Source organism: Diceros bicornis, chromosome 31, assembly GCF_020826845.1.
Source record: "Diceros bicornis minor isolate mBicDic1 chromosome 31, mDicBic1.mat.cur, whole genome shotgun sequence".
NCBI lineage: Eukaryota > Metazoa > Chordata > Mammalia > Perissodactyla > Rhinocerotidae > Diceros > Diceros bicornis.
In genome coordinates, this window is record NC_080770.1 from 8,091,349 (window position 1) to 8,114,256 (window position 22,908).

At 53.6% G+C, this 22,908-nt stretch overlaps 3 protein-coding genes across 4 annotated transcripts; 1 reads left to right on the forward strand and 2 right to left on the reverse strand.

The window, feature by feature from the left end:
- Nucleotides 1-150: 150 nt before the first annotated feature.
- Nucleotides 151-11,022, forward strand: NAALADL1 (N-acetylated alpha-linked acidic dipeptidase like 1). The gene is made up of 18 exons (XM_058527689.1): nt 151-350; nt 434-606; nt 689-810; nt 1,186-1,308; nt 3,304-3,587; nt 3,690-3,794; nt 4,537-4,622; nt 4,727-4,846; nt 8,082-8,167; nt 8,254-8,317; nt 8,404-8,471; nt 8,654-8,745; nt 8,827-8,917; nt 9,620-9,701; nt 9,785-9,958; nt 10,034-10,121; nt 10,232-10,324; nt 10,659-11,022. Exons 1-18 carry the CDS (start codon nt 151-153, stop codon nt 10,843-10,845), a joined length of 2,238 nt encoding a protein of 745 aa, XP_058383672.1. The 3' UTR covers nt 10,846-11,022.
- A 265-nt stretch (nt 11,023-11,287) lies between these two features.
- Nucleotides 11,288-13,747, reverse strand: SAC3D1 (SAC3 domain containing 1). The gene is made up of 2 exons (XM_058526469.1): nt 12,949-13,747; nt 11,288-11,894 (listed from the first exon to the last, which is right to left on the reverse strand). Exons 1-2 carry the CDS (start codon nt 13,520-13,522, stop codon nt 11,392-11,394), a joined length of 1,077 nt encoding a protein of 358 aa, XP_058382452.1. The 5' UTR covers nt 13,523-13,747; the 3' UTR covers nt 11,288-11,391.
- A 397-nt stretch (nt 13,748-14,144) lies between these two features.
- SNX15 (sorting nexin 15) lies at nt 14,145-22,908 on the reverse strand. 2 transcript variants are annotated; one of them, XM_058526470.1, is made up of 8 exons: nt 22,695-22,908; nt 19,665-19,700; nt 19,347-19,467; nt 18,040-18,155; nt 17,795-17,942; nt 17,340-17,483; nt 15,081-15,338; nt 14,145-14,769 (listed from the first exon to the last, which is right to left on the reverse strand). In XM_058526470.1, the coding sequence occupies exons 1-8, from the start codon at nt 22,791-22,793 to the stop codon at nt 14,663-14,665; spliced, it is 1,029 nt and encodes a 342-aa protein (XP_058382453.1). In that variant the 5' UTR covers nt 22,794-22,908; the 3' UTR covers nt 14,145-14,662. The 2 variants fall into 2 exon arrangements, with proteins under 2 accessions (XP_058382453.1, XP_058382454.1); XM_058526471.1 differs by lacking the exon at nt 17,340-17,483.

Sequence of the window (22,908 nt, forward strand, 5' to 3'; positions counted from 1 at the left end):
GTGAACAGCTCCCGGCCCTCCCTGCAGGATGCTCCCTCGCTGTCCCTGCCAGCTAGGGGCCAAAGAGCAGGGCCGCCCAGGAGGTAATGGTTAACTAGACCTGACATCCCGTCTATAAGGAGCCACCCCAGGTGGCCAAGACTCCACGAGATGCAGTGGGTGAAGGTGCTTGGGGTGGTGGTGGGGGCTGCTGCCCTCTTGGCAGTGGGCATCATCCTGGGCCACTACGCCATCTCCAAAGGGGCTGACTCGACAGCTTCCAGCATCTCAGCCTCCCAGGACCTGGACCTGGAGATCCTTGAGACCGTTATGGGACAGCTGGATGCCAGCAGGATCCGGGAGAATCTTCGGTGAGAGGCCTGTCTACCCACCCCTCCTGTTTGCCTGCTGCCCCTCCCTGACCCTGGCCGGCCGCCCTCTGCCTGCCCTGCAGAGAACTCTCCAGAGAGCCACACCTGTCCTCCACGCCCCGTGATGAGGCGCTGGTGCAGCTGCTGCTGCAGCGCTGGCAGGACGAGGAGTCAGGCCTGGACTTGGCCAAGACCTTCGAGTACGAAGTGCTGCTGTCCCTCCCCAGCGAGGAGCAGCCCAACAGCGTGACCGTTGGTGAGGGCCTGTGCAGGTTTGGGGATGCCTGTGGGGTGGGGGAGCTGCTGGGGCCCAGCCCTGACACTGCCCCCCTCCACAGTGGGTCCCACTGGGGACATCCTCTTCTCCTGCCGCCAGAGTGAGGAGAACCTGACAGGGGAGCAGGCGGGTCCCGATGTGGTGCCACCCTACGCTGCCTACGCTCCCCCCGGAACCCCACAGGTGGGCCTGGAACACCCCCCCCCACCGCCATGGCCCAGCTCCCCCAGGCTCTACCCCAGCTTCTCCCATCCTGACCCAGTGAGGCTCAGCCTCCCCCAGAATTTACTCACCCCCACACTCCATTGCTACGCCTTTCACCCATCACTTAGTCGTTCAACAAACACTAATGTCCCCCACTCAAAGCCAGTCCTGTGACAGGGTACCTGGACACAGAGGAAACCAGGTGTGACTCTGTCTTTGGGGAGCTTATAAGCTCTGAGTGAGGTGGGGATTAGAAGAATCTAATCCTTCTTCCTGCCACTCAGCCTTCTCTCTTCTTGACCCACCCCACCTTTTCTGGGCCTGGCTCTAAGGATCACTTCCTCTTGGGACTAGGGCCTCCTCGTCTACGCCAACCAGGGCTCGGAAGACGACTTTGAGGAGCTACAGACTCAGGGCATCAGTCTCGAGGGCACCATCGCCCTGACCCGCTATGGGGGTGTAGGGCGTGGGGACAAGGTGAGAAGCAGCCCCCAGTGCAGGGGGCTGGGCGGGGAGAGGGGCCCAGCAGTGGACAGGAGGAAGTGAGGGGGAGGGGAAGGAGCAGGGTTGGGTGGGGGCTGTGCCCTGGGCTGGGGGCAGGAAAGGCAAGCTGTATTTGTGCTGTACCTCTGATGTGCTGTGTGACCTTGGATGACTTCCCTAACCTCTCTGAGTGTTAGGAAAGAAAAGAATCAGCAAAATTTTCGGCTTTGATATTCTGGGAGTCCAGTCCTCCTGTGAAGTAATCCTTCTGAATATTCAACTTAAAAGTCCTCCTGTTGCCCTCCCCCCAACCTGCTTCTTTTCAATTCAAAATTTTGACTAAGTATTACATATCTATGTTTAAAATTTTTTTTTTTTAAATAAAAGGCCATAGAGTGAGAGAAGGGAATAGATAGTTAGTGTTTAGTGGGTACAGAGTTTCAGATTTGCAAGAAGAAAAGAGTTCTGGAGACGGATGGTGGTGTTGGTTGCACAATAATGTGAATGTAATTAATGCCACTGAACTGTACACTTAAAATGGTTAAGACAGGGGGCTGGCCCGGTGGCGCAGCAGTTAAGTGCGCACGCTCCACTTCAGCGGCCCGGGGTTTGCAGGTTTGGATCCCGGGCGCGCACCGACGCACCGCCTGTGAAGCCATGCTGTGGCAGCGTCCCATATAAAGTAGAAGAAGATGGGCACGGATATCAGCCCAGGGCCAGTCTTCCTCAGCAAAAAAGAGGAGGATTGGCGACAGATGTTAGCTCAGGGCTGATCTTCCTCTCACACACACACACACAAATGGTTAAGACAGTAAATTTTATGTTGTGTGTATTTTATCACAATTTTTAAAGAAATGCCCACGATAAGAGCTGCAAAAAAAAAAAAAAAAAAAAAACAGAGAGAGAGAAGAAAAAGAAAGAGGAAGGCATGGTGGAATTATTTGAATTATAGAATATCCAGTTTAAAAAAAAAGTAGAGAGTGAAAAAGTCCTCCTGTAATGCCATCCTCCAAAAAGGTAACGACTTTTTTTCAGTTTATGGAGTATTGATCCAGAGTTTCTTTTGGAAGAAGCACATATAAGTATAGTCTTATTTCCTGCTCTTTTTACATAAAAGTAGCTTACTATCCCCGCTGTTCTGAGATGTGCTTTCTTCACCTTAATACACCCTGGAGATCATTCTCGATTGGTACTTAAACTCTGTCCTTGTTCTTTTTTTTTTTAAGGTACTGTTTTGTTTTCATTGTGGTAAAATACATGTGACAAAATTTACCATTTTAACCATTTTTAAGTGTACAATGCAGTGGCATTAAGAACACTCACAATATTGTGCAACCATCACCACTATCCATTTCCAGAACTCTTGTGTCATTCCAGACGAAACTCTGTACCCATTAAACTCTGACTTCCTCTTTCCCCCTCCCCAGCCCCTGGTAACCTCTATTCAACTTTCTGTCTCTATGACTTTGCCTAGTCTAGGGACTTAATATGAGAGGAATCATACTATATTTGTCCTTTTGTGTCTGGCTTATTTCACTTAGCGTACTGTTTTCAAGTTTCATCCATGTCGTATCAGAATTTCCTTCCGTTTTAAGGCTGAATAATATTCTCTTGCTTAATACACCATATTTTGCTTATTCATTCATCTGTAGATGGACACTTGGGTTGTCTCCACCTTTTGGCAATTGAGAACAGAGCTGCTGTGAACACGGGTGTACAAGCCCATCCTCGTTCTTTTAAACAGCTGCATAGTATTCCACTTTAGGATCTTCTGTGTGTTTAATCAGCCCCCACTGATAAGCATTGGCTTGCCAATGCCCAACAGTCTTTTGTTGTCTCAAGCAGCACTGCAAGAAATGCCTTGTGTTAGCATCGTCTTGTGCGTGGGAAGGTCAATCTGTCTTGGCTTCCACAGTGAGGGAGGGAGTGGAACAGGATGTATCCCCTCCTCGCCCCTCCCCTAAACACAGCCTCTTCTGCCTCCCACAGGCTGTGAATGCCGCAAAGCACGGGGTGGCTGGGGTGCTGGTGTACACGGACCCTGGCGACATCAATGACGGGCAGAGCTTGCCCAACCAGACCTTCCCGTACTCCTGGGGCCTGCCTCCCTCGGGGGTGGAGCGAGGCTCCTACTTCCAGTATTTTGGGGACCCCCTGACTCCCTACCTTCCAGCCAACCCCTCCTCCTTCCGCCTGGACCCTGCCAATGCCACCGGATTTCCCCCAATTCCCACTCAGCCCATTGGCTTCGAGGATGCAAAAGTTCTTCTCTGGTGAGCTTGTGCCCTGGAGTCTCCTTGCCCACCCTCCAATGGCCTCCAAGCTTCAACCCCCACACCCATACCTGCTCTGAAGAGCCTTCCCCTCCTCCCCAGTAACCTCCAGGGAAACTCGGCCCCGGCTACCTGGCAGGGAGCGCTGGGCTGTGAGTACAGGTTGGGGCCCGGCTTCCGGTCTGATGGCGACTTCCCAGCAGACAGGTAAGAGGGGCCCCGTCTCCCTACCCTCCTCTCTACTTCCTTTGTTATGATTCCCTGACCCTGGGTCCCCTCTGCCCACTTCAAGGCCTGGCCTTTCTCTTTCTTCTCTCTCCAACCCCTCCCCTGACTCCAAAATATCTGTCTTGTCTTTGGGGAGGCCGGTGAAACAGCTGTGTGGCCCACAGACCCTGTGGGGTCCCCCCACTTCATCTCAGACCTCCACTCTCCAGCCACCCCCTCTCTTGAACGTGCTAAGCTGGTTCCCAAATCAGGGCCTCTGCACTTTCTGTTCCCTCTGCCGGAAACACCCTTCCCTTCACACCTGCCATTCCTAGCCTGCACTAACCTCCTTACCTGCCACCAGGTATCCTCTCACACGTCAACTTGTTAGTGTCCCCCAGGCCCCTTCACCTCCTGCAGGTAGTTGCTCACTTCTTCATGGCCTGTCTCACTCAGGAGACGGAGGCCCACAAGGGCCGGGTCCACGTCTGTCTCAGTCATTGCCCACAGCCTAGAACGCTGCTGGCATACACTAAGCATCCAATAGTGCTTACGGAGTGATGAGTGAATGGAAAGGAGAATTGGAACCAGAAGAGCAGGCTCTAGCCTTGCTGCCTCTCCTGGTACTTCTGGGCAAGTGACCTTGCCATGTCCCTTTCCCGCTCTCAGCCTCAGTTTCTCCTGTATTGGGGGGGAGTGGGTGGGGCCAAGACTCTTGTTGCCCCCCTCCACCCCGCCCCAGCCAGGTGAACGTGAGTGTCTACAACCGGCTGGAGCTGCGCAACGCCTCCAACGTCGTGGGGATCATCCGCGGGGCTGTAGAGCCTGGTGAGCGCCGCCTCACGGCTTCCTGCGCCCCCAGGACCGGCCCTGCTCCTGACCACTCCCCCTCCGCCCTCTTCTCTGGGTTCTCACTTTGCTCCTCCCGCCAGACCGCTATGTGTTCTATGGAAACCACCGGGACAGCTGGGTACACGGGGCCGTGGACCCCAGCAGCGGCACTGCTGTCCTCCTGGAGGTCACCCGCGCCCTGGGGACCCTGCTGAAGAAGGGTGAGGAGGCCCCCCTCCCCTGGTCCAGGGATTCTCCCCCAGGAAGTCCCCTCCAGCCCACTCTTCCTTGAGCTTGTGGGCATTCTGTCCCACCTCCTCACTCTCATTCTCCAGTGTCCACTTGTGCCCAGAGTGAGGGCCCTGGAGGCAGACATCCATGGACTCCAGCCCTGGCCTCCCCCCGGCAGCCCAGTGTGGCACAGGGAACTCGTGTAATAGCTTCTGAGAGCCCCCTGTGCCCCTCGAATGCAGCATAGCTGGGATGCTGCTGAGAGCAAGGCAATGCCCCGGCTCTGTCCTCGGGGAGGTCAGCTGAGGCGGGGATGACAGACAACCGTTGTCTCAACAAATATGTCCTGCGTGCCTACTATGTGCCAGGCCACTTCTAGGCCCCAGAGATACCACAGTGAACACCCCAGTTCCTGCATGAAATGACAATTGTGCTAGGTGCTATAAAGAAAAATATCTAAGGGGCTTTCCAGGTGCAAGCCAGAGCTGGGGGAGGCCTCTCTGTGGAGGCGGCAGTTCAGGAAGGGAGGGGGCAGATCCCGGTAGAGGGCATGGCATGCGGGATGGAAGGGCTGGACCAGGTGGCAGAGCTGGCAGGGCCAGGCCACCGGCAGCCCAGTCGAGGAGTTTGCTGTTCCATCCAAGGGTGGCAGAAAGCTGGTGAGGGACTTTAATCAACAGAGTGACGTGATAGAGGACAATTTTAAATGGCTTCCTCTGCTACAGTGGGAAAGGGCATGGCAGGGCAAGCCCTGTGTGGAGGGACCAGTCAGAGGTATTGTCAGCCTCAGGCCAGGAGGGATGGTGGGGCTCGGACCAGGCAGGGGCAGTGGGAAGGAGAGAGTGTGAAGACCTTGGGGTCTGTTAGCGACAGAGGTGAGGGAGAGGACAAGTGGAAGGCTCCTGGATTTCTGATTTCTGGTCTGAGCAACCCAGTGTATGGCGGTGCCATTTATGAAAAACGAAACAGAGTCAGAGGACAGATCTAGGGGAAAGAATGTGAATTTGGTTCTTCACATGTTGATTTTTTTTTTTTTAGTTTTTTTTATTGTGGTAAAATATACATACCATAAAATTTACCCTTCTAACCATTTTTAAGTGTACAATTCAGTGGCATTAAGTACATTCACAGTGTTATGCAATCATCACCACCATCCATCTCTAGAACTTTTTCATCTTCCATGACACACAACATCCTAAAATTATAACTATCTAATTTGAATCAATAGCAACTTAACTTCAATGGCATACAAAAACTCTACTCCTATAAAGCTCTGTCTTTCCCCTTTATGTTACTGATGTCACCAATTACATCTTTATACATTGTGTGCCCTTTCACGTATTGATTTTGAGGTGCCCAGGAGACATTCTGGGGGAGAGGGCAGGCAGGCAGTTGAAGATGCTGGTTTTCTCCAGGTCAGAAAAGAGATAAACTGGGGAGCTGGTGGCATAAATGGTCTGTAACACCACAGGTGTGGTTGAGATCAACTGATAAGGGTGTGGGGGGAGAATCTTGTGGAGAGAGGGTAGGCTTTTGACGTATTGCCTCTGGTAGTGCAGAAATGTCTGTCTTTGTTCTTGTTGTTGAAGTGTTTTTTTGTTTGCTTGTTTGTTTTTTTGGTGAGGAAGATTATCCCTGAGCTAACATCTCTTGCCAATCTTCCTCTCTTTGCTGAGGAAGATTGGCCCTGAGCTAACATCCGTGCCAATCTTTCTCTACTTTACATGTGGGACGCCTGCCACAGCATGGCTTCATGAGCAGTGCATAGGTCTGTGACTGGGATCTGAACTTGCAAACCCTGAGCCGCCGAAGTAGAGCACGTGAACTTAACCACTATGCCACCGGGCCAGCCCCTGTTGAAGTGTTTTATTTTGAAATAATTTCAGACTTACAAAAGAGTTGCAAAAATAGTCCAAAGAAGCCTCATAAGCCCTTCACCCAGATACTCCTAATATTAATGCTTTACCATCTTTTGCTCTATTTATATATTTTTCTGAAGTGTTTGAAAGTTGCAGAAATCTGTCTCTTTATCTGTAAACACATCACTGTATATTTCCTGAAAATAAGGACATTTTCTTTTATAACCACAGTCCCATGATCAGAAACAGGAAATTAACAATTTTGCCAGTTGTTCCTATAATGACCTTTAGAGCAAAATAATTTTCTGGTCTGAGATCCAATCCAGGATCACACACTGCATGTGCGGTAGTTGTACGTGTCCTCTGTCAGAGTTCCTTAGCCATCTTTTGTCTTTCATGATCCTGATTTTATTTTCTTGAAGGTCCTTTGATTTGGGTTTGTCTGATTAGATTCAGATTATGCATTTTTGGCAGGAAAAAGTATAGGAATTTGTCATTGCAAGAATGTAATCATTTTATACATTATGAAATTTCATTTACAACAAAAAGATGAGGAATGATCAAAGGGGACTGAGTTGCAGCCAGAGATGGGGGCACAACCAGGAAGATGTGGCCGTGGAGGGCGAGGGGGAGTCTGGAGGAGGTGAGGGGGCAAGCCAGGGGCACCAACGCTTCCCGGAGGTGGCTGGGGACGGTGGCCAGAGTAGTGTGAGCACAGAGGCTGGAGATGGAAGCCAGGCTGCAGAAGGCTCTGAGAGGCAGTGTGGGGCACTGGTCAAGCCTCCGAACTCTGGAGCCAGACCCTGGACTTGAACCCTAGCTCTGCTGCCTACCAGCTGTGTAACCCTGGGCAAGACATTTAACTTCTCTGTGGCTCGGATTACTCAACTGTGAAATGGAGACAATAATAGTCTTTCCCTCTATGCCTTGCTGTAAGGATTGGCTCAATATGGATAAAGCCCTAAGGAGAAACTTCATGTATTATCACCAAGTGAAGAAGGTTATGGGCGAGTTTGCACAGACTGCGCGGAGGAGAGAGTGGGAATGGAGGGTCAGGAGGTCTTCTCAAAGCATGCCTATAGAGAAGAGGGAGGCAGGGCCTTCTTGCAGAAGGGACCGCCTGGCCAAGGGAGGTTGGTGCTGGGGACAATTTGGGGGGCGAGTGTCACAGCAGGGGAGGGGGGCTGGGTAAAGGAGGATGAAGCCTCCAGGAAGGCTTGGCTGAAGAGGTGCCTACCTCCTGTCACCAGCTGCTCCACCCCTTCCAGCCCTTCCCTCTTCTCCACGTCCCCAACCTTTTCCCTAAGCCACCCGAGGAGCCGGGGACCCTGTCCTCCAGCCTTTTATCACCCCTCTCCCCCCGCAGGCACCTGGCGTCCCCGCAGATCAGTCATATTCGGAAGCTGGGGCGCAGAGGAGTTTGGGCTCATTGGCTCCACAGAATTCACGGAGGTGAGTGAACCCCGCAGGGTAGGGGATAGGGGGACGGTTCCCGGGACGGGGCAGCGCCGAGCTGATGTCGCCTCTCGAACCTGCAGGAGTTGTTTAGCAAGCTGCAGGAGCGCACCGTGGCCTACATCAACGTGGACATCTCGGTGTTTGGTATGGGGCGCGCCTGGGCTGACTGGGGAAGGCGGGACATGAAGGGACTGGAGCTCGAAGAGAGTCGTTCTCTGATCCTCCCACAGCCAACGTCTCCTTCAGGGGGCAGGGGACGCCCCCGGTCCAGAGCGTTATCTTCACCGCAGCCAAACAGGTGGAAGGGGCGGGGCTACACGGGGTGGGCGGGGCTGGGGTGGGACTGAGGCTGGGGGCGGGCCTTGTAGGACCTGCACGAGAGTGCCTGGGCTGGAGACTCGGGCGGGCCGGGAGGAGGACCCGCGAGGTTGTTGGCCCTAGGGAGGGGCCAGCCCGAGACTAGATTCCCCTCCCGGCCAGATCTCCGCACCAGGCCACAGCAGCCTCAGCATCTACGACAACTGGATCCGATATTACAACCGTAGCAGCCCGGTGTACGGCGTGATCCCCAGGTGAGCCCAGGGCCGGGACGGGGGCCCCGGGAGGGCGGGCTGGCCTAGCGCCCTCCAGAAGGACCATCCTTCTTCCCCCAGCATGGGCACTCTGGCTGCTGGCAGCGACTACGCACCCTTCATCCACTTCCTGGGCATCTCCTCCATGGACCTCGCCTACACCTATGACCGGGTGAGCAGGCACCCCTCCTTCCCCCAGCTCGGTACCTCGCTCCACCAGCCCTCTCCTCTCCTGCGGCCTGCGCTAGTGCAGAGTGATCCCGGCGCCGTCCCTCAGTAGTTGCACTACCTCCGCCAAGTTTCTTAACCTCTCTGTGCATCTGTTTACGGTCATCGACGTTATTTTATCAAATTTAAGATACTACTGATTGTAAGATGCACTATTATGATACGCACTATTCAGGAGGAATAAAACCACTGCCAATTAGTTGTAGGATGACACGGACTGTAAGAAGCAGATCATCTGACTCCAGAGATCTTAAAATGTGAAGAAATGTTTATCTCAGAATAAATAACAGTATAAAACAGGGATGATCCACAGCATTGGTGTGAGGGTGAGATAAGATAAGGGAGCCTGTGTCTCCCTGTTTGATGCTCCAAAATGCCCTTTCTCCCCGCCTGGCCACACTGCTCCTGGGAGGTGGAGCTGGATTTGAATTCAGCTCTGCCACTTATTAGCTGTGTGATGTCAGGCAGGGTTACTTAACCTTTCTGAGCCTCAGTTTCCTCCTCTGTAAAGTGGGAATTCTAGAACCTTCCTCATGGATGTGGCGATGAGTTATTCGAGATAATGCCCCTACATTGTAGCTTACTATAATACACCTCCTCTCACTTCCCATCCCAAGCCTGTCACCTCTGGGCCTTGTTCCCCCAGAGCAAGACCTCAGCCCGGATCTACCCCACCTACCACACAGCCTTCGACACCTTTGGTTACGTGGAGAACTTTGTGGACCCTGGTGAGGAGAGGGCCAAGCGGCATCCTGGGGCTGGAGGAGTGTGGGCTGAAGACGGAGCCCTGACCTTGTCACCTTCCCTGAAGGCTTCAGCAGCCACCAGGCCGTGGCCCGGATGGTGGGGAATGTACTTCTTCGGCTCAGTGACAGCCTCTTCCTGCCTCTCAACATCACTGACTACAGCGAGACCCTCCACAGCTTCCTGCAGGCTGCCCAGGAGGACTTTGGGGACCTGTTGCAGCAGAACGGCATCAGCCTGGGTACGGAGTCCCCCTGACATTGAGGTATGGGGGACCCTGCACCGCCAGGGCTAAGATGCCGGTTGCTCCCCACAGAGCCTCTGGTGACCGCAGTGGACAAGTTCCAGGGGGCAGCCGCGGACTTGGATGAACAGATATCAGAGCTGCAGAAGGGCACCCCCGAGTGAGCAGGGGCAGCAAAGAGGTGTCTGGAAGGGTGGCTTCCAGGGCAGGATGCAGGCTAGCAGCTGGGCCACTGGCTCCAGGGTGACCCACAGGTCCTGCCACCTCCAGCCCCCTGCAGGTCCGGATGATCAATGACCAGCTGATGCTCTTGGAACGGTCCTTCCTGAACCCGCAAGCCTTCCCAGAGGAACGCTACTACAGGTGAGCCTGCCCCAGTCTGGGGAGGTGTGCTGGGGTGAGGCTGGGCAATGGGCACCCGCCTGAGGGAGGAGAATATGAGTTTCGCTGGCCTTTAGAGCACATGCCATCCCTTGAGACAGTTGGAAAATCAGGCTCAAAGGAGGGGAGGCAAATCAGTCAAGGTCACCCTGGGACTAGAACCCACATCTCCACTGCTGTAAGGGCCTCACCTTTGAGGCAGTGGGGCGGTGCTTTTGTGCCTAGCTGTATACAGGAGCTGAGCCCGTTCCAGGCTGAAGCTCCCCTCTTTCCTGGCCCCCAAATGACCCTGATCCTCCTCCATTTCTCCTGTCAGCCACGTGCTCTGGGCACCCCTCACCAGCTCCATAACCACGTTCCCGGGCCTGGCCATTGCCTACTCCACAGCCATGAACACAGACGCCGGATCTGCAGCCTGGGCTGAGGTGCAGAGGCAGCTCAGCATTGTGGTGGCAGCTGTGGAGGCTGCAGCAGCCACCCTGAGGCCTGTGGCTGACCTCTGACCCCAGCCCTCATTCTTCAGCTCCCCCCCCCTTATCCTAATCCCCTCCCACTCCAGTTTCCTTTAGGTGTGTCCCAGTCTTCCCTGATGCCAGGAGAGGGCAAAACAAGGGGACCCTCTCATACTTAAGGCAACAGCTTGGGGTCCCACCAGTGGTGAACACCTGAGGGAGTGACAAGTCCCTCATCCTAGCTCTTGGTTGGCAGGGGATAGTGGGAAATGGCAAAACCACCAACTGCTCTTGGTGGGGGGTGGGTGAGGAAGGGATGCATAATGCCAACCTTAGATGCCAACTCAGAGATTACCAGGGCCACCTCTCAGGGACCAGCAGGGAAACTGAGGCCCAGGGTGGACAGGGCCTTGCCCAGTCTGGGTTCCTCTACCCCCACAGCCCTGGCGTGTCTCAACTCCTCCCTGCCTTCCCCCAAATAAATCAATAGCTGTTGTCTCTACAAAACAAGTTCCTTTTATTGGGTGGGAATCATGAAAAAAGAAACCTGAGTGCTCACACTGAGTCCTGGGCTCTGGGAGACTGCACAGCCCCTCCTCACGCTGGGGACTTGGGTCTGTCCACACCCTCATCCTCCTCCTCTGCCATCACCACCTCCTCCAGGGTGCGCCCTCCGAGTTTGCTCCCCACCAACACTCCGCAGGTCCCAGCGGGTGGCAGCCCCTCCTCAGTGTAGCGACCCCTCAGGAACACAACTCTCTCCTGTCCGTCCAAGGGCAGTCCGTGGGCCTGGCACAGGTCCCGGGCCTCCTCGGCCCCATCCAGGGCCAGAAGATGGACTATGAAGCCCAGGGGCAAGGTCTGGCCCTTGGGGGTGCTCAGGGCACGAGCGAGGCGGGCCAGGGCTCCGCGGCGGGCACGGCCCACGTGGCACCGCACGGCGCAGCTCTGCAGGTAGGGCAGGCTCCGGAGCAGGCGGAACAGGCGGGCGGTGTTGCCTTCTCGGAAGGCCGAGTCGACTGCCAGGGCCGTGCGCAGGGCCGGGCAGGCACGCAGGGCAGCAGGCAGCTGCAGCACCTCGTGAAGGGCCTCCACTGAGCCTGTGAGGGCGGGAAGGTGGGATGAGAACCGCAGTCCTTCCTGGAGCAGGCCCGCCTTTCATCCTATCCCCTCCCTGCATCTTCCTTCCCACCGGCTCGTCTTCAGCCACGCCCACCTCCTCGGGCCCTCTCCCGACCTCGGTCCCACCTACCTCTCCCGGTCTGGCCACGCCCCTCCCCTAGGCCACGCCCACCTTCCCTCCCCCTTTCCCCACCACCCCAGCTTCCTGAGCCAAATCTGAATGAGATGCCAGAGGTTCCAGAGCTCCTTCAAACAGTCTGGATCGTCATAATAAATTGAGGCAGTGTTTACAGATGAGGGAAACAGGCCCAGATAATTTAACGACTTGCTTGAGACTGTCCTAGGGTTCGTATGTAGTAGAACCAACCAAATGCAAGTTTTCTGACTTCGAACCCAGCCCTTTCTCCGCCGCTGACCCACAGATTAGGGAGCCTGCTCTGCCACACCTTCCCCAGTCTGCCTGGTAAGGCCATTTCTTCGTGGAGATTCTGCCCCCGCTTCCCTTCCAGGAGAATCATGGACACTGGAACCTTGGGCCACTTTCGTAAACTGATTCTTCTGACCCATTAGTGGGTTGTGAAGTCAACAGCATTTTATTAAATATAGAATAGAATTTATTAGAATCCACCATCCATAGAAAGGATCTAAAGTCTTGAAACTTCTGTCTCAGATATATTCGTGGGCACACGTGTTCTTAGCTGCTTTGCAACACTGACTGAACTGGAAGTTAAAAAAAGTTTGAAAATCACCATCTAGGCCAACTTTCCCGTTCCAACCCCGTCCCCTCCACTCTTGTTACGAGAAAACCGAGACCCAGAGATGGGAAGAGACAGGGCCAGAAGGCCCACGTCGGGGCTTGGTGGATCTTATGCATTGACTCGACACACATTTAGGAAAAGTGTGTCCCTTTAGGGAAAGGGAGGGAGCTAACGGTGAGATTTTAAAGCTCCTCGTTCCTTCCCCGACTTCCACTGTCTACATGGGAAGCCCTCCGCCTTCGCGCTCTGCCCCGCCGCCGGGACCCCGACTCACCCAGGTTGTAGAGCAGAAAAAGGCCCTGGAAGGCGGCCTGGCGGGGGTGCGGCCCGGCGCCCTGAGCGTAGCAGCGGCGCAGCGAACCGAAGCCCTCCTGCACCTGGGCCTGCAGGAGCACCGGGTCCGCAGGCCCGCGCGCTGCGTCCGGCCCGAGCCGCGCCACCACGGCCAGCAGCACGGCCAAAGCCGTCTCTAGCACCACCGCTGCCTCAGCGTCGCCTGCGCCCTGCAGGGCCAGGTCCAGCCGCACGGCGCGCAACCGGTCCGCCACGAAGCTGGCCACCTCTGCGCGGGATGCGTCGGCGCGCTCGGCCACCTGGCCGGCCAGGTAGCGCACGGTGGCCAGAAGCACGGACGGCGGCCGCAGCTGGCTCGGCGGGGGCCGGGCCTTGCCGGCGGCCGGCCGGCTGTACTCCTTCACCGCGCGCTGCGGGTCGGCACGGGGCCGGTCCCCGCGACACTCCGGCGCCACCTCGAAGCGGTGCAGGCGGCGCTCCTTTTCGCGCTGGGCGCGCTCGGCGGCCGGGCACATGTCCGGGCACGTGCCCACGGGCAGCTCGCAGCCGGGCATGGGTGGGCTGCGGGGAGAGGATGGGCGCTCAGCATCCCGGGGACGGCGGCCGCCACTCGCCCCATTCTGCGGGAGAGCACGCCGAGGCAGGCGGAGGCTCTGGGGAGGCGAGGCGGGGCCGACCCCGGCTGGGCCCGCCTTCCCGCCCGGGTCTAAGCGTCCCCGCCGCCCGTCTCGCCGCCGCTGTGCTCTCACCGAGTCCTGTCGCCTCCCACAAAGCCTCGAGCAGGCCTCCCGAGATGCACTGCGTTGTAGTTCAGCGTCGCCACACCTGTTCCGCGCGCCCAGGAGAGGCTAACATCCCCCATAAAGCGCCGCGCGCAGTCTGGCCACTCCCATGATGCACCGGTTTGTAGTTCCTTCTGCAACCAATCGCTTTGCAGGAGGGGCGGGGCAGGAGCGGAGCCACGGCTTTCCATGTTCCAGCCCACTGAACCATCAATGTTTGGCTTGCCCGCTCGCCAAAACGGGTAACCCGGCTCAACCGGCCTGTTATTCTCCACCGTTCCTTTGGAGACTATTCTCCCCGTTTTCTAGATCAGGCGTCAGCCAGCTTTTCTGCAAAGAGCCAATAGTAAATCTTTTGGAATTTGCGGGTCGCAACTTCTCAACTCTGCACCTATTCAACTCTGCTGGTGTGGCGGGAAAGCAACCATAGACGATGCTAAACTAATGAGCCCAGTTGTGTTCCCATAAATTTTATTTTTAGATCCTTAAACTTCATGTAAGTTGCACCTGTCACAGAATATTATTCTTTTGATTTTTTTCAACTGTTAAAAAATGTAAAAACCATTCTAGCTCATTGGCCTTACAAAAAAAGGCAGTGGGCCAGACGTGGCTACAGGGCGTCGTTTGGAGACCCCGGTTCTACATGGGTGAACGGAGAGTTTAGTGACCAGAGCTGCTGCTCACACATCAAGATAGAGACAGGCAGGATCAGAAGTGTGAGTCCCTGATTGCAAGGTGGCAGGTGTGGTCAGGGAGCTGAGAATTCATTATTTTTCTCATTCTTGGTCCAGTTACATACAGAAATGGCCCCTGGAGTTACAAGACCAGGAGACAGGACCAGGCACCAGGGGAAGGAGAGGGGGGTGGCTGGCAGTGCTGGAGCTGGAGTCCTGGGGAGGGAGGCACTCCCTCTCAGGGTGGGACTTGGGACAGGTGCAGGTGCAGGATTTCCTCTGCCCGCCTCAGGTACTCGGCCGCCTTCTTCTTCACACCCTCCCGGCGGGCAGGCGATGGGTCGCCTGTGGAGAGAGAATGGCTCAGCTGAGGCCCCTGGGCCCAGGTACCTAGGTTCAGAACCCCTGGTCTAGCCCCTTCCAGTTCACAGAGCATCAACAGGTGTCTTTACCCCCTGCCTGGGAGTCGAATGTATTCTCCCCATTTTGCAAATAAGAAAACTGAGGCCACAAGAGGAAAAGAAACTGCCCAAGGTTACACAGCTGGCCAGTGAGGAGCAATTCTGATCCTTGAATTGCTGGGTTTTTACTTTCCCTTCCCTTCACTGCACCATCTGGGACCCCAGGCCTGACCCTCCCCATCCACCCCTACTCACCCGGAACTCCCTGAAGCAGGATGTGCACGCCGTCCCGGTAGCCCTGCAGAGCTGCAGGGTAGGCACCTGCCTTCTCGTCCCGCAGGGCCTGAGTGATGAGCTCTGTGGCTTGGCTCAGATAGGCAGGGGCAGGCCCTCCTTCCTCATCTTCTTCCTCCTCCTGCCCTCCTGGCTCCCAAGGTTCCTGGTTCAGCCTTTCAGTCTCTGCCTCCATCGCTGCCAGCTCACTTATGTGGGTAGGAGTGGGGCCTGCACCTTCTGCAATCAGATATGGAGGACTCAGGCCAGACTGGCCCTCCCTTTCCCAGGGCCTGCTGCTCATCCCCAGACCTCTCTTGCCCATCAGGGTACCAACCCACCCTGGTGGAGGGGAACAGTGTCTGAGCAATCCAATTTCTTTCGATGCACATTGACGGTAGTTTGCAAGCGCTGGGTCACTGTTCCTACTTCCCTCCTCACTACAGTTGATCTACAAATCTAAGAATTTCCTCCACAAGGTTTAACTGAAGGATGCTAGACCAACTACACGAGGCCAAGGTTAGAAACGCTCCAAGCCTTGGAATGTTAGAATAATGGATTCAGAGAATCTCAGGGCTTTTTTGAAGTCTTAAAATCTCAGCTGAGGCCTCGAATGTGAAGACGGTGGTGGTAGGGATCCTCACATTCCAGAAAGAAGGGCCAGGACTGGCAAAGAGGTGCTCAAACATCCCTTCTGCAGCTTCACACAAGAAGGCTAGAGATTTGGTGAAAAAGCATTTGAAAGGAAGGTGCAGGAGCAGGAAGCACCATGGCACACCACTGTCCTGGAAAGGGAAGGTGGGCATCTCTCCAGCCCCGTCCTGGTGACCCCACAAGGAGACCAGGGGCCTCATGTAGGAAGGGAAGATGACACCTCACTTCCCAGCTGGACCTACAGCCCCGCCTGTGTTATAATGGAGCAGAAGACAGAAGAGTTCTTGGGACACCCTAGTGCTTAAATTCAGGAGTTTGGTGCATGTGATGAAGAGAGAGACGAGAGCCAGCTCCTTGCTGGAGAATTCTGATGGCGAGAGGCTCACTGGAGCTGCTCATGACAGCAGCATCTGAGCAAAATGCACTTCCAGGCCTTGAAGGGATTTGGGGAGTTTTCCTGTGGGCCGAGGGAATGTCTCGTGGGAGGACAGGGTCCTGCCTGAGCAGCAGCCCACCGGGTACCCCAGGGGGCTCAGCTGGAGCAAGGCAGAGTATTTGGGCACCTGCCTCTCAGAGGCCAGGTACATCAGCCCCAGCAACACCACCTCCACTTCTCCCCTCCATCCCTTCTTCCTCTCCCCAACCCTGGAGGGGCAGAAGCAGGGAGGGGAGGGAGCACAACAAGCAGAGTAAAAGGGCACTCCTCACAGCCTCATCACCACCCAGTCAGGCCTGAGCCTCGTCCAGGCTGAAAACTGGATGGCAGACCGAGTCCTGATTTGGATTGGACCTGAGGATGAGAGAACTCAAACGCCTAAAACTGACCAGAAAGCTAAAGGTCTGCCCAGGAGGTCACCAAAGGGCGAAGAAGGGAATCCAACAAAACAGGCTTTATAAGACTGTTGAGGAATCAAAAATGAAACTGTTTCATGACGATCCCAAAGTGAGATCAGCCACTTCAACACCCCAGTTGCTGTAACAGCATAAACTCAGAGATTTCAGAACGAAGAGATCCAGTGTCGCAGAGCCTGGGACTGTCAGATCTCTGGATCTCAGAGCTGGGGGCTCAGCACCCGGATCTCCATGGGGGCCCTTCATCTCTGGTAACCCCCATGCCAGCCGCTCCAGGGGCTTGTCCTGCTGCTCTCTGAGCCCCGGCCTCACCCCCTTGACCAACATGCCTCTCCTGCCTTCAGGATCTGCAGCCGGACCCTGAGCCAGCCAGGAAACCCCCCTCTCGGTCTTCCAAGGGAAGGAACTAAAACTCCCAGAGCAGTGTGATCCCTGCTGGTTCCAGAACTTTCTCAGGGAGAAGATCTCATCATGGGAAGTGACTCATTCCCTTTGTCCACTGTTATTCACTGTACAGGGGCACCCAGCTGGCAAAGCCATAGCCAGGGCTGTGGCACCCAGGGAGGGGCATCTGCTTCTAATTCTCATCGAGGCTGCCATTTGCGTGCATGCCATTCTCAGATTTACACAGGCACCACACAGGCTAGGTGGTGGCTCTGCCTGCTTCCCTGCCCCTAAAGACCTCCTGCCCCAGCACTCCCTCCCGCCGCCCCCACCCCTGCACCAGCTTGTTACCTTCCTTGGAGAAGGGGTCGAAAAGGGCAAGCTCAGCCTCAGTGAGGGGGCCTCGGGCAGGGGAACTGGACGCCTCCTCGGTGCTCCCACAGTCAAAGAGGAGACCCAGGGCCTCCTGGGCAGGGCTGGATGGCGGGGGGTCCCCTGAGGAACAGATGACGGGGGACATTCATGCCTGCCCGTATCATTTCCCAGCTTTCAAAACAGAATGACCCTCTCACTGAATCCTTGCGCCAATCAGGGGCATAGACAAGCCCATTCTTAGGGTTTGCGCCCATTTTACAGATTAAGAAACTGTGGCCTAGAGAAGGGATATGGCCTGGGCAGAGTTCCTCAGCAGGTTGGTGGCAGAGGAGCTGGGACACACCTCGGGCTTTTTACTAAGATCCCTGAGGAAGGTGTGGTCCCACCCCCCGGACCCTCCAGCCCTGGCTCCCTCCCCCGCCACGATGTACCTGGCACCTCCAACTCCTCCAGGCCTCTCCTCTCTGCAGGGAGCGGCTGGGGCAACCAGGGCTCATCAGGCGGGGGTGTGGGGATCAGAGGAGGTGGCAGGATATGCAGGTCCCTGGACACCTCGGATGGCCGTGTCACCTCCCCACCCTGTAGGAGAGAAAGACCAGCCAGGGGAAGTCACAGGGCACAGCCTGGCGGGCAGCAGGCTTCCCAGGTGCTGGGGAGGCCAAGCAGGGACACTTACCCGGAAGAACTCCTTGAGTTGGGGGCTGTTGTTGAGCGCAGGGATGTGCACAGTGAAGCGAAGCAAGTCCTCAGCGCCCTTCCGCCGCTCCTCAATCACCGAGGCTTCAAACCGGCCTGCAGCCCCCCAAGACAAAGGGCGGGGAGAGAAGCAGTGACTCACAGAGGCCTCTGGCCACTTTTCCTGGTTCCACCCAAGAGGATCTAAGTAGCCCACTGCCCCCTCCCCATTCTCCCAGCAATCTTCCCTGGCTCTTCCCGGGGTGCGGGCACTTGCAATCTCCCTATTCACCCATTTACCAGATGTTTATTGAGTGCCTAGTATGTGCTAACTTCAGGGGGTGAATGAGAAAGAAACAAGGTCTCTGCCCTCATGGATATCACATCCTAGACAGGGGGAGGCAGGCAACCAACAAGAAACCAAACAATTTCAGCTGACTTTGATGCAACGGGCAGGAAAGTGAGGCTCAGAAAGGGAAAGTGACTTGCCCAAAGTCACACAGCAAGTTGCCCCATTTTTACAGTTTTACTGCTCTGTTCTTGGTATCACGCAGAGTTCTCTAACTCTGGCCTGGTTATCATGCTACCGGGGGAGCAGCCTGCTGCACTCCCTGCTGTCTGGCATAACCTGCCAAGAGTGACCCTTCATCTTGCCACAAAAGGCATCTCATGTGAGTCCAGACCCAAGTAACAGCTCTGCCCTGTCCAAGAGAAATATAATATGAGCCACACAGGTAATTTAAAATTTTCTCATAGCCACATTTTTCAAAATTAAAAGAAACACATTAATTTTATAATATATTCTATTTAACCCAACATATCTACAATATTCTCATTTGAACATGTAATCAATATATAAATTATTGAGATAGTTTGCATTCTTTTTTCAGTGTGTTTTCAACATCTCAGTTCAGACTGGCCACATCCCCGCCGCTCCTCAGCCACATGTGGCTCATGGCTGCTGTTTTTGGACAGCACAGGTCTAGAGGAGACATCGGCTATGGATAGGAATTCTGGTTCACTTACAGGCCAAGCCCCTTCATCTCCCTCAGCCTTAGTGGCCTCATCTTGAAAACGGGGCTAATGACAACAGGAATGTTAAAGGACCCGACAGTCAATAAGGGCGAGGCTGCTCTGAGCCTTGGTTTCCCCACCCGTAAAGTGAGGCCATCTCTAAGGGCCCTTCCAGCTCTCTGAAACGTGTCTTTGCTGGGAGCTTCAGGCCCCCTCTATCCAGCCCCCACCAGCAGGGTCCCCTTTGCCAACTCTCCCTCCATCTTGAGGCTGAATGCTTGGATCAACACTCACCGAACACCTGGGCGCGGGGGAAGGCAGGGAACTCCTCTAGGCGGCGGAAGAGGTTGCGGTGGGTGTAGGCTAGGTCTCCGTGCAGCTTGCGGAAGTCGCTGTAGCGCCTCCAGACCACCACCTAAGAGGGACGGGAGATTGACCCGGACCAGCAAGGGTGGGAAGCGGCCTTCCCCACCCCCAGCCTGGCCCCAGGGTGTGCGGATTAGGGCACAGGGAGGAAGCGGGGCTGATCTCCTGGCAGGGTTACCAGCTGCTCCTTTACTGTTTCCAGATCTCGAGTTGGGGAATGGTCCCCCTTCCTCCCAGGAGCCTCACCTCTTTGACATCCTCCGGGTCCTTCTTTGAGATGAACTGAGGAAAAAAGGCAAGAACCAGGTGAGACCAGAGACTGACATCTGACTGCTGAGGACCCCGTAAAATCTGAGGACGCCCCAGGCACCTCCCAGCCCCCCTCACAGGGGCAGTGCACGTTGGCCACTGGCCACTGGTATCAAGGTGTCCTGCCTTAAAGGCGTTGAGTGTAACTTTGAGCACTTTTTCTACAATGCACCTCAGCTTCTTCATCTGTGAAATGGGAGGATCCCCAAAAGCCCGTCCATCCTCAGCCCAACTTTTATCTCAGTTCCTTCAAAGGGCCAAGTCCCTGTATCTCCTTCTGAAACCAAAGAACCCCAAGTTCTCTAGAGAAACAAGGTTCTGTCCCAGGAGCCACTCCTTCCTTAAAGCAGGAAGCCCCTGTGCTCGAATGCTCCTGGACACAGAAGAAACCGTCACCGGGGTCGTGACCCCGGGAAAAGCAGACTGGGGTCTGAGGTGGAAAGAAGACTCGTTTTCATTATAATTGGTTCACAATAATTAAAAAATAATATCCTACAGCTGGGAATACTTGACAGTTTTCAACATTGCCTGTTCATTATCCTAGATCCCAGGGAGGCAGACATGATTAACATGCCCATTTAAAAGACAAGGAAAAGGAACAACTAGAAGGATGTGCAACTATGTCATACAACTACCTACTGGGGCTTTGGGGAGAAAAAGGGAAAAAAGGAGGAAGACTGGCAACAGATGTTAGCTCAGGGCCAATCTTCCTTAAAAAAAAAAAAAGATGAGGAAACAGAGGCTCAGAGAGGGACGTGACCTGTGCAAGGTCACACACTCAGTAAGAGGAACTGACAGGACTGAAATCCTGGCCTTTGCTTTTCAGAACAGACTTGCCTAAAGTATTTTGGGTAAAAGAAACTATGTTTAAAAACCATTGAGGAATGTATACGTGACAAAGGACTCATATCCAGAGTATATATAAAGAACTCCTACAAATCACTATTAAAAAGACAAACAATCCAACTTTAAAAAATGGGCAAAGTACTTGAACAGGCACTTCCCACAAAAGAAGATGTTTGAATGGCCAATAAGATTACAAAATATGCTCAACATCATTCTCCATCAGAGAAATGCAAATTAATACTCCAATGAGATACTATACATCCACCAAGAACAGCTACAATTAAAGATGCTGATGACGTCACGTGCTGGCAAGAATGGGAGTATAAAATGGTACAACCACTTTGGAAGACTGGCACTTTCTAGGAAAGCTACACATCTGCCTATCTTATGACCTATTCCACTCCTAGGTATATATCAAGGAGAAATGAGTGCGTATGTCCATAAAAAGACTTGTACATGAATGTTCATACAACTACACTCATAACAACAAAAATTTTTTTAGAAACAACCCAAAGGTCCAATAACAGGAGAATGAATAAAGAAATAGTGGTTTTTTATACAATGGACTACTATTATAGAGCAATAAAAAAGAACAAACTACTTATACATGCAACAGCACGGGTGAATTCCAAAAACACCATATGGAGTGAAAAAGACCAGACACAAAAGAGTACATGCTGTGTGATTCCATTTGCATGAGGTTCAAGAACAGACAAAACTAATCTACGGTGACAGAAGTCAGGACAGCGGTCACCTCTGTGGGAAGAGGACTACCAATTGGAAATATGCAAAGAATCTTTCTGGGGTGATGGAAATGTCTATATCTTGATCTGACTGGTGTTTGCACACATGTATACATGTGTAAAAATTATTGAGCTGTACACAAGATTTGTGCATATTACTTTATGTATATTATATCTCAGTTTTAAAAATTTAAAAAGTGAAGCAATAAAAAAATTGAGGAATACCAGCAAATGAATAAAACAAGCTGCAGAATGCTGCTGTGTGTAAATAACAGTAATAAAGTGACTACATATATTTGCTTTTAAATGTAGAATTTATCTGCAAGAATAAAAAGAAACTAGCAGCAATGGTTCCCAAGATGACAATGAATGGGGACGGTAAGGGAGGGACAATTATTTATCTTTAAAAGTTATAAAAACATAAAGTAATGCATGTTACTTGTTTAAAAAACCAAAAGAAAGATTTAAAGGAAAATGTTACAGACCCTTCCCACCCTTCAGTTCATCTTCCCAGGGACTATCTTTTTATTTGTATTTTTAGGCATAGGAAAGACATTATAAAAGATTTGGGGAAAGCTCATTTTAAACATCTAGGATTCTGCGCTTAAATCACTTTGAAAGTGTCTTTATGCTTTGCTTCACCTTAATAGTTACTAATGCATCAGTTTAATAGTTGCCTCGTTAAAATTCTAAAGGTACAAAAAATTTACAGTGAAGTCTTCCCCCAACCAGTTCTTGTATATCATTCTAGGGATAGTCTGTTACACTGTTACTATTTTAAATTCTTTGCATGGTTTCCTCCATGTCTCTATACAATGCGCTTATAACACTGTTACCGCTTCATATATCAACTTTAGTCTTTACCTATTGACTGCCTGCTATGACCGTGAAGATGGAGACTTACTCCTTAAGTTCTTTTGAACTGTATTAATTTTTAAAGTCAGAGACAAGTATTAATTTTTGAAAAATTAAAAATAAACTCTTTAAAGGTCTTTTATGTAAATATCAAACAAACCAATAAATAAAACTTACTCCAAGAGATTGGAGAACTAATATTTGGGCTGCCTCGGAGTTTTCACGTTAACTTAAAGAAATTCACAGCCCGACGCCCAGATACTGCACGCAGGGCGTGGGCACCCACACTCGGCGGGTCTGGGACCTGCCATCCACGCCCTTTTAAAAGGACAGCACCCTCCCATGGCCCCGCCCCCTGACGGCTAAAGAAGTAAACGAAGACTCATAAAGCAGCCTCCCCTTAAAGGGGAAATACATTTCTGTCGTCTAAGAAGGGAGCTTGCAGCAGCTCCTTTGCCTTAAGGTAAAACACGGCCCCACCTCTTGTTAAAAGGGTAAAGGTCCCCGCTGGGCCCCACCTCACCTGCGCGGTCACTTTGTACTCGGTGTAGCCCTTGGGGTGGGTCCGGGGATCGGAGACCGTGTAGTGCCGCACGAAGTCGTCCTTCGCTTGGCGGGACATGGCAACCGAGCTGGAGCGGAGCTGACCGCCGGCCTCCGCCTGCGCCGCGTCGCCCCCGCCCCTCGAGGTCAGCCTCTGCCAGTCGCCACCTCTCCTGGGCCTGCGCCCTTCATCC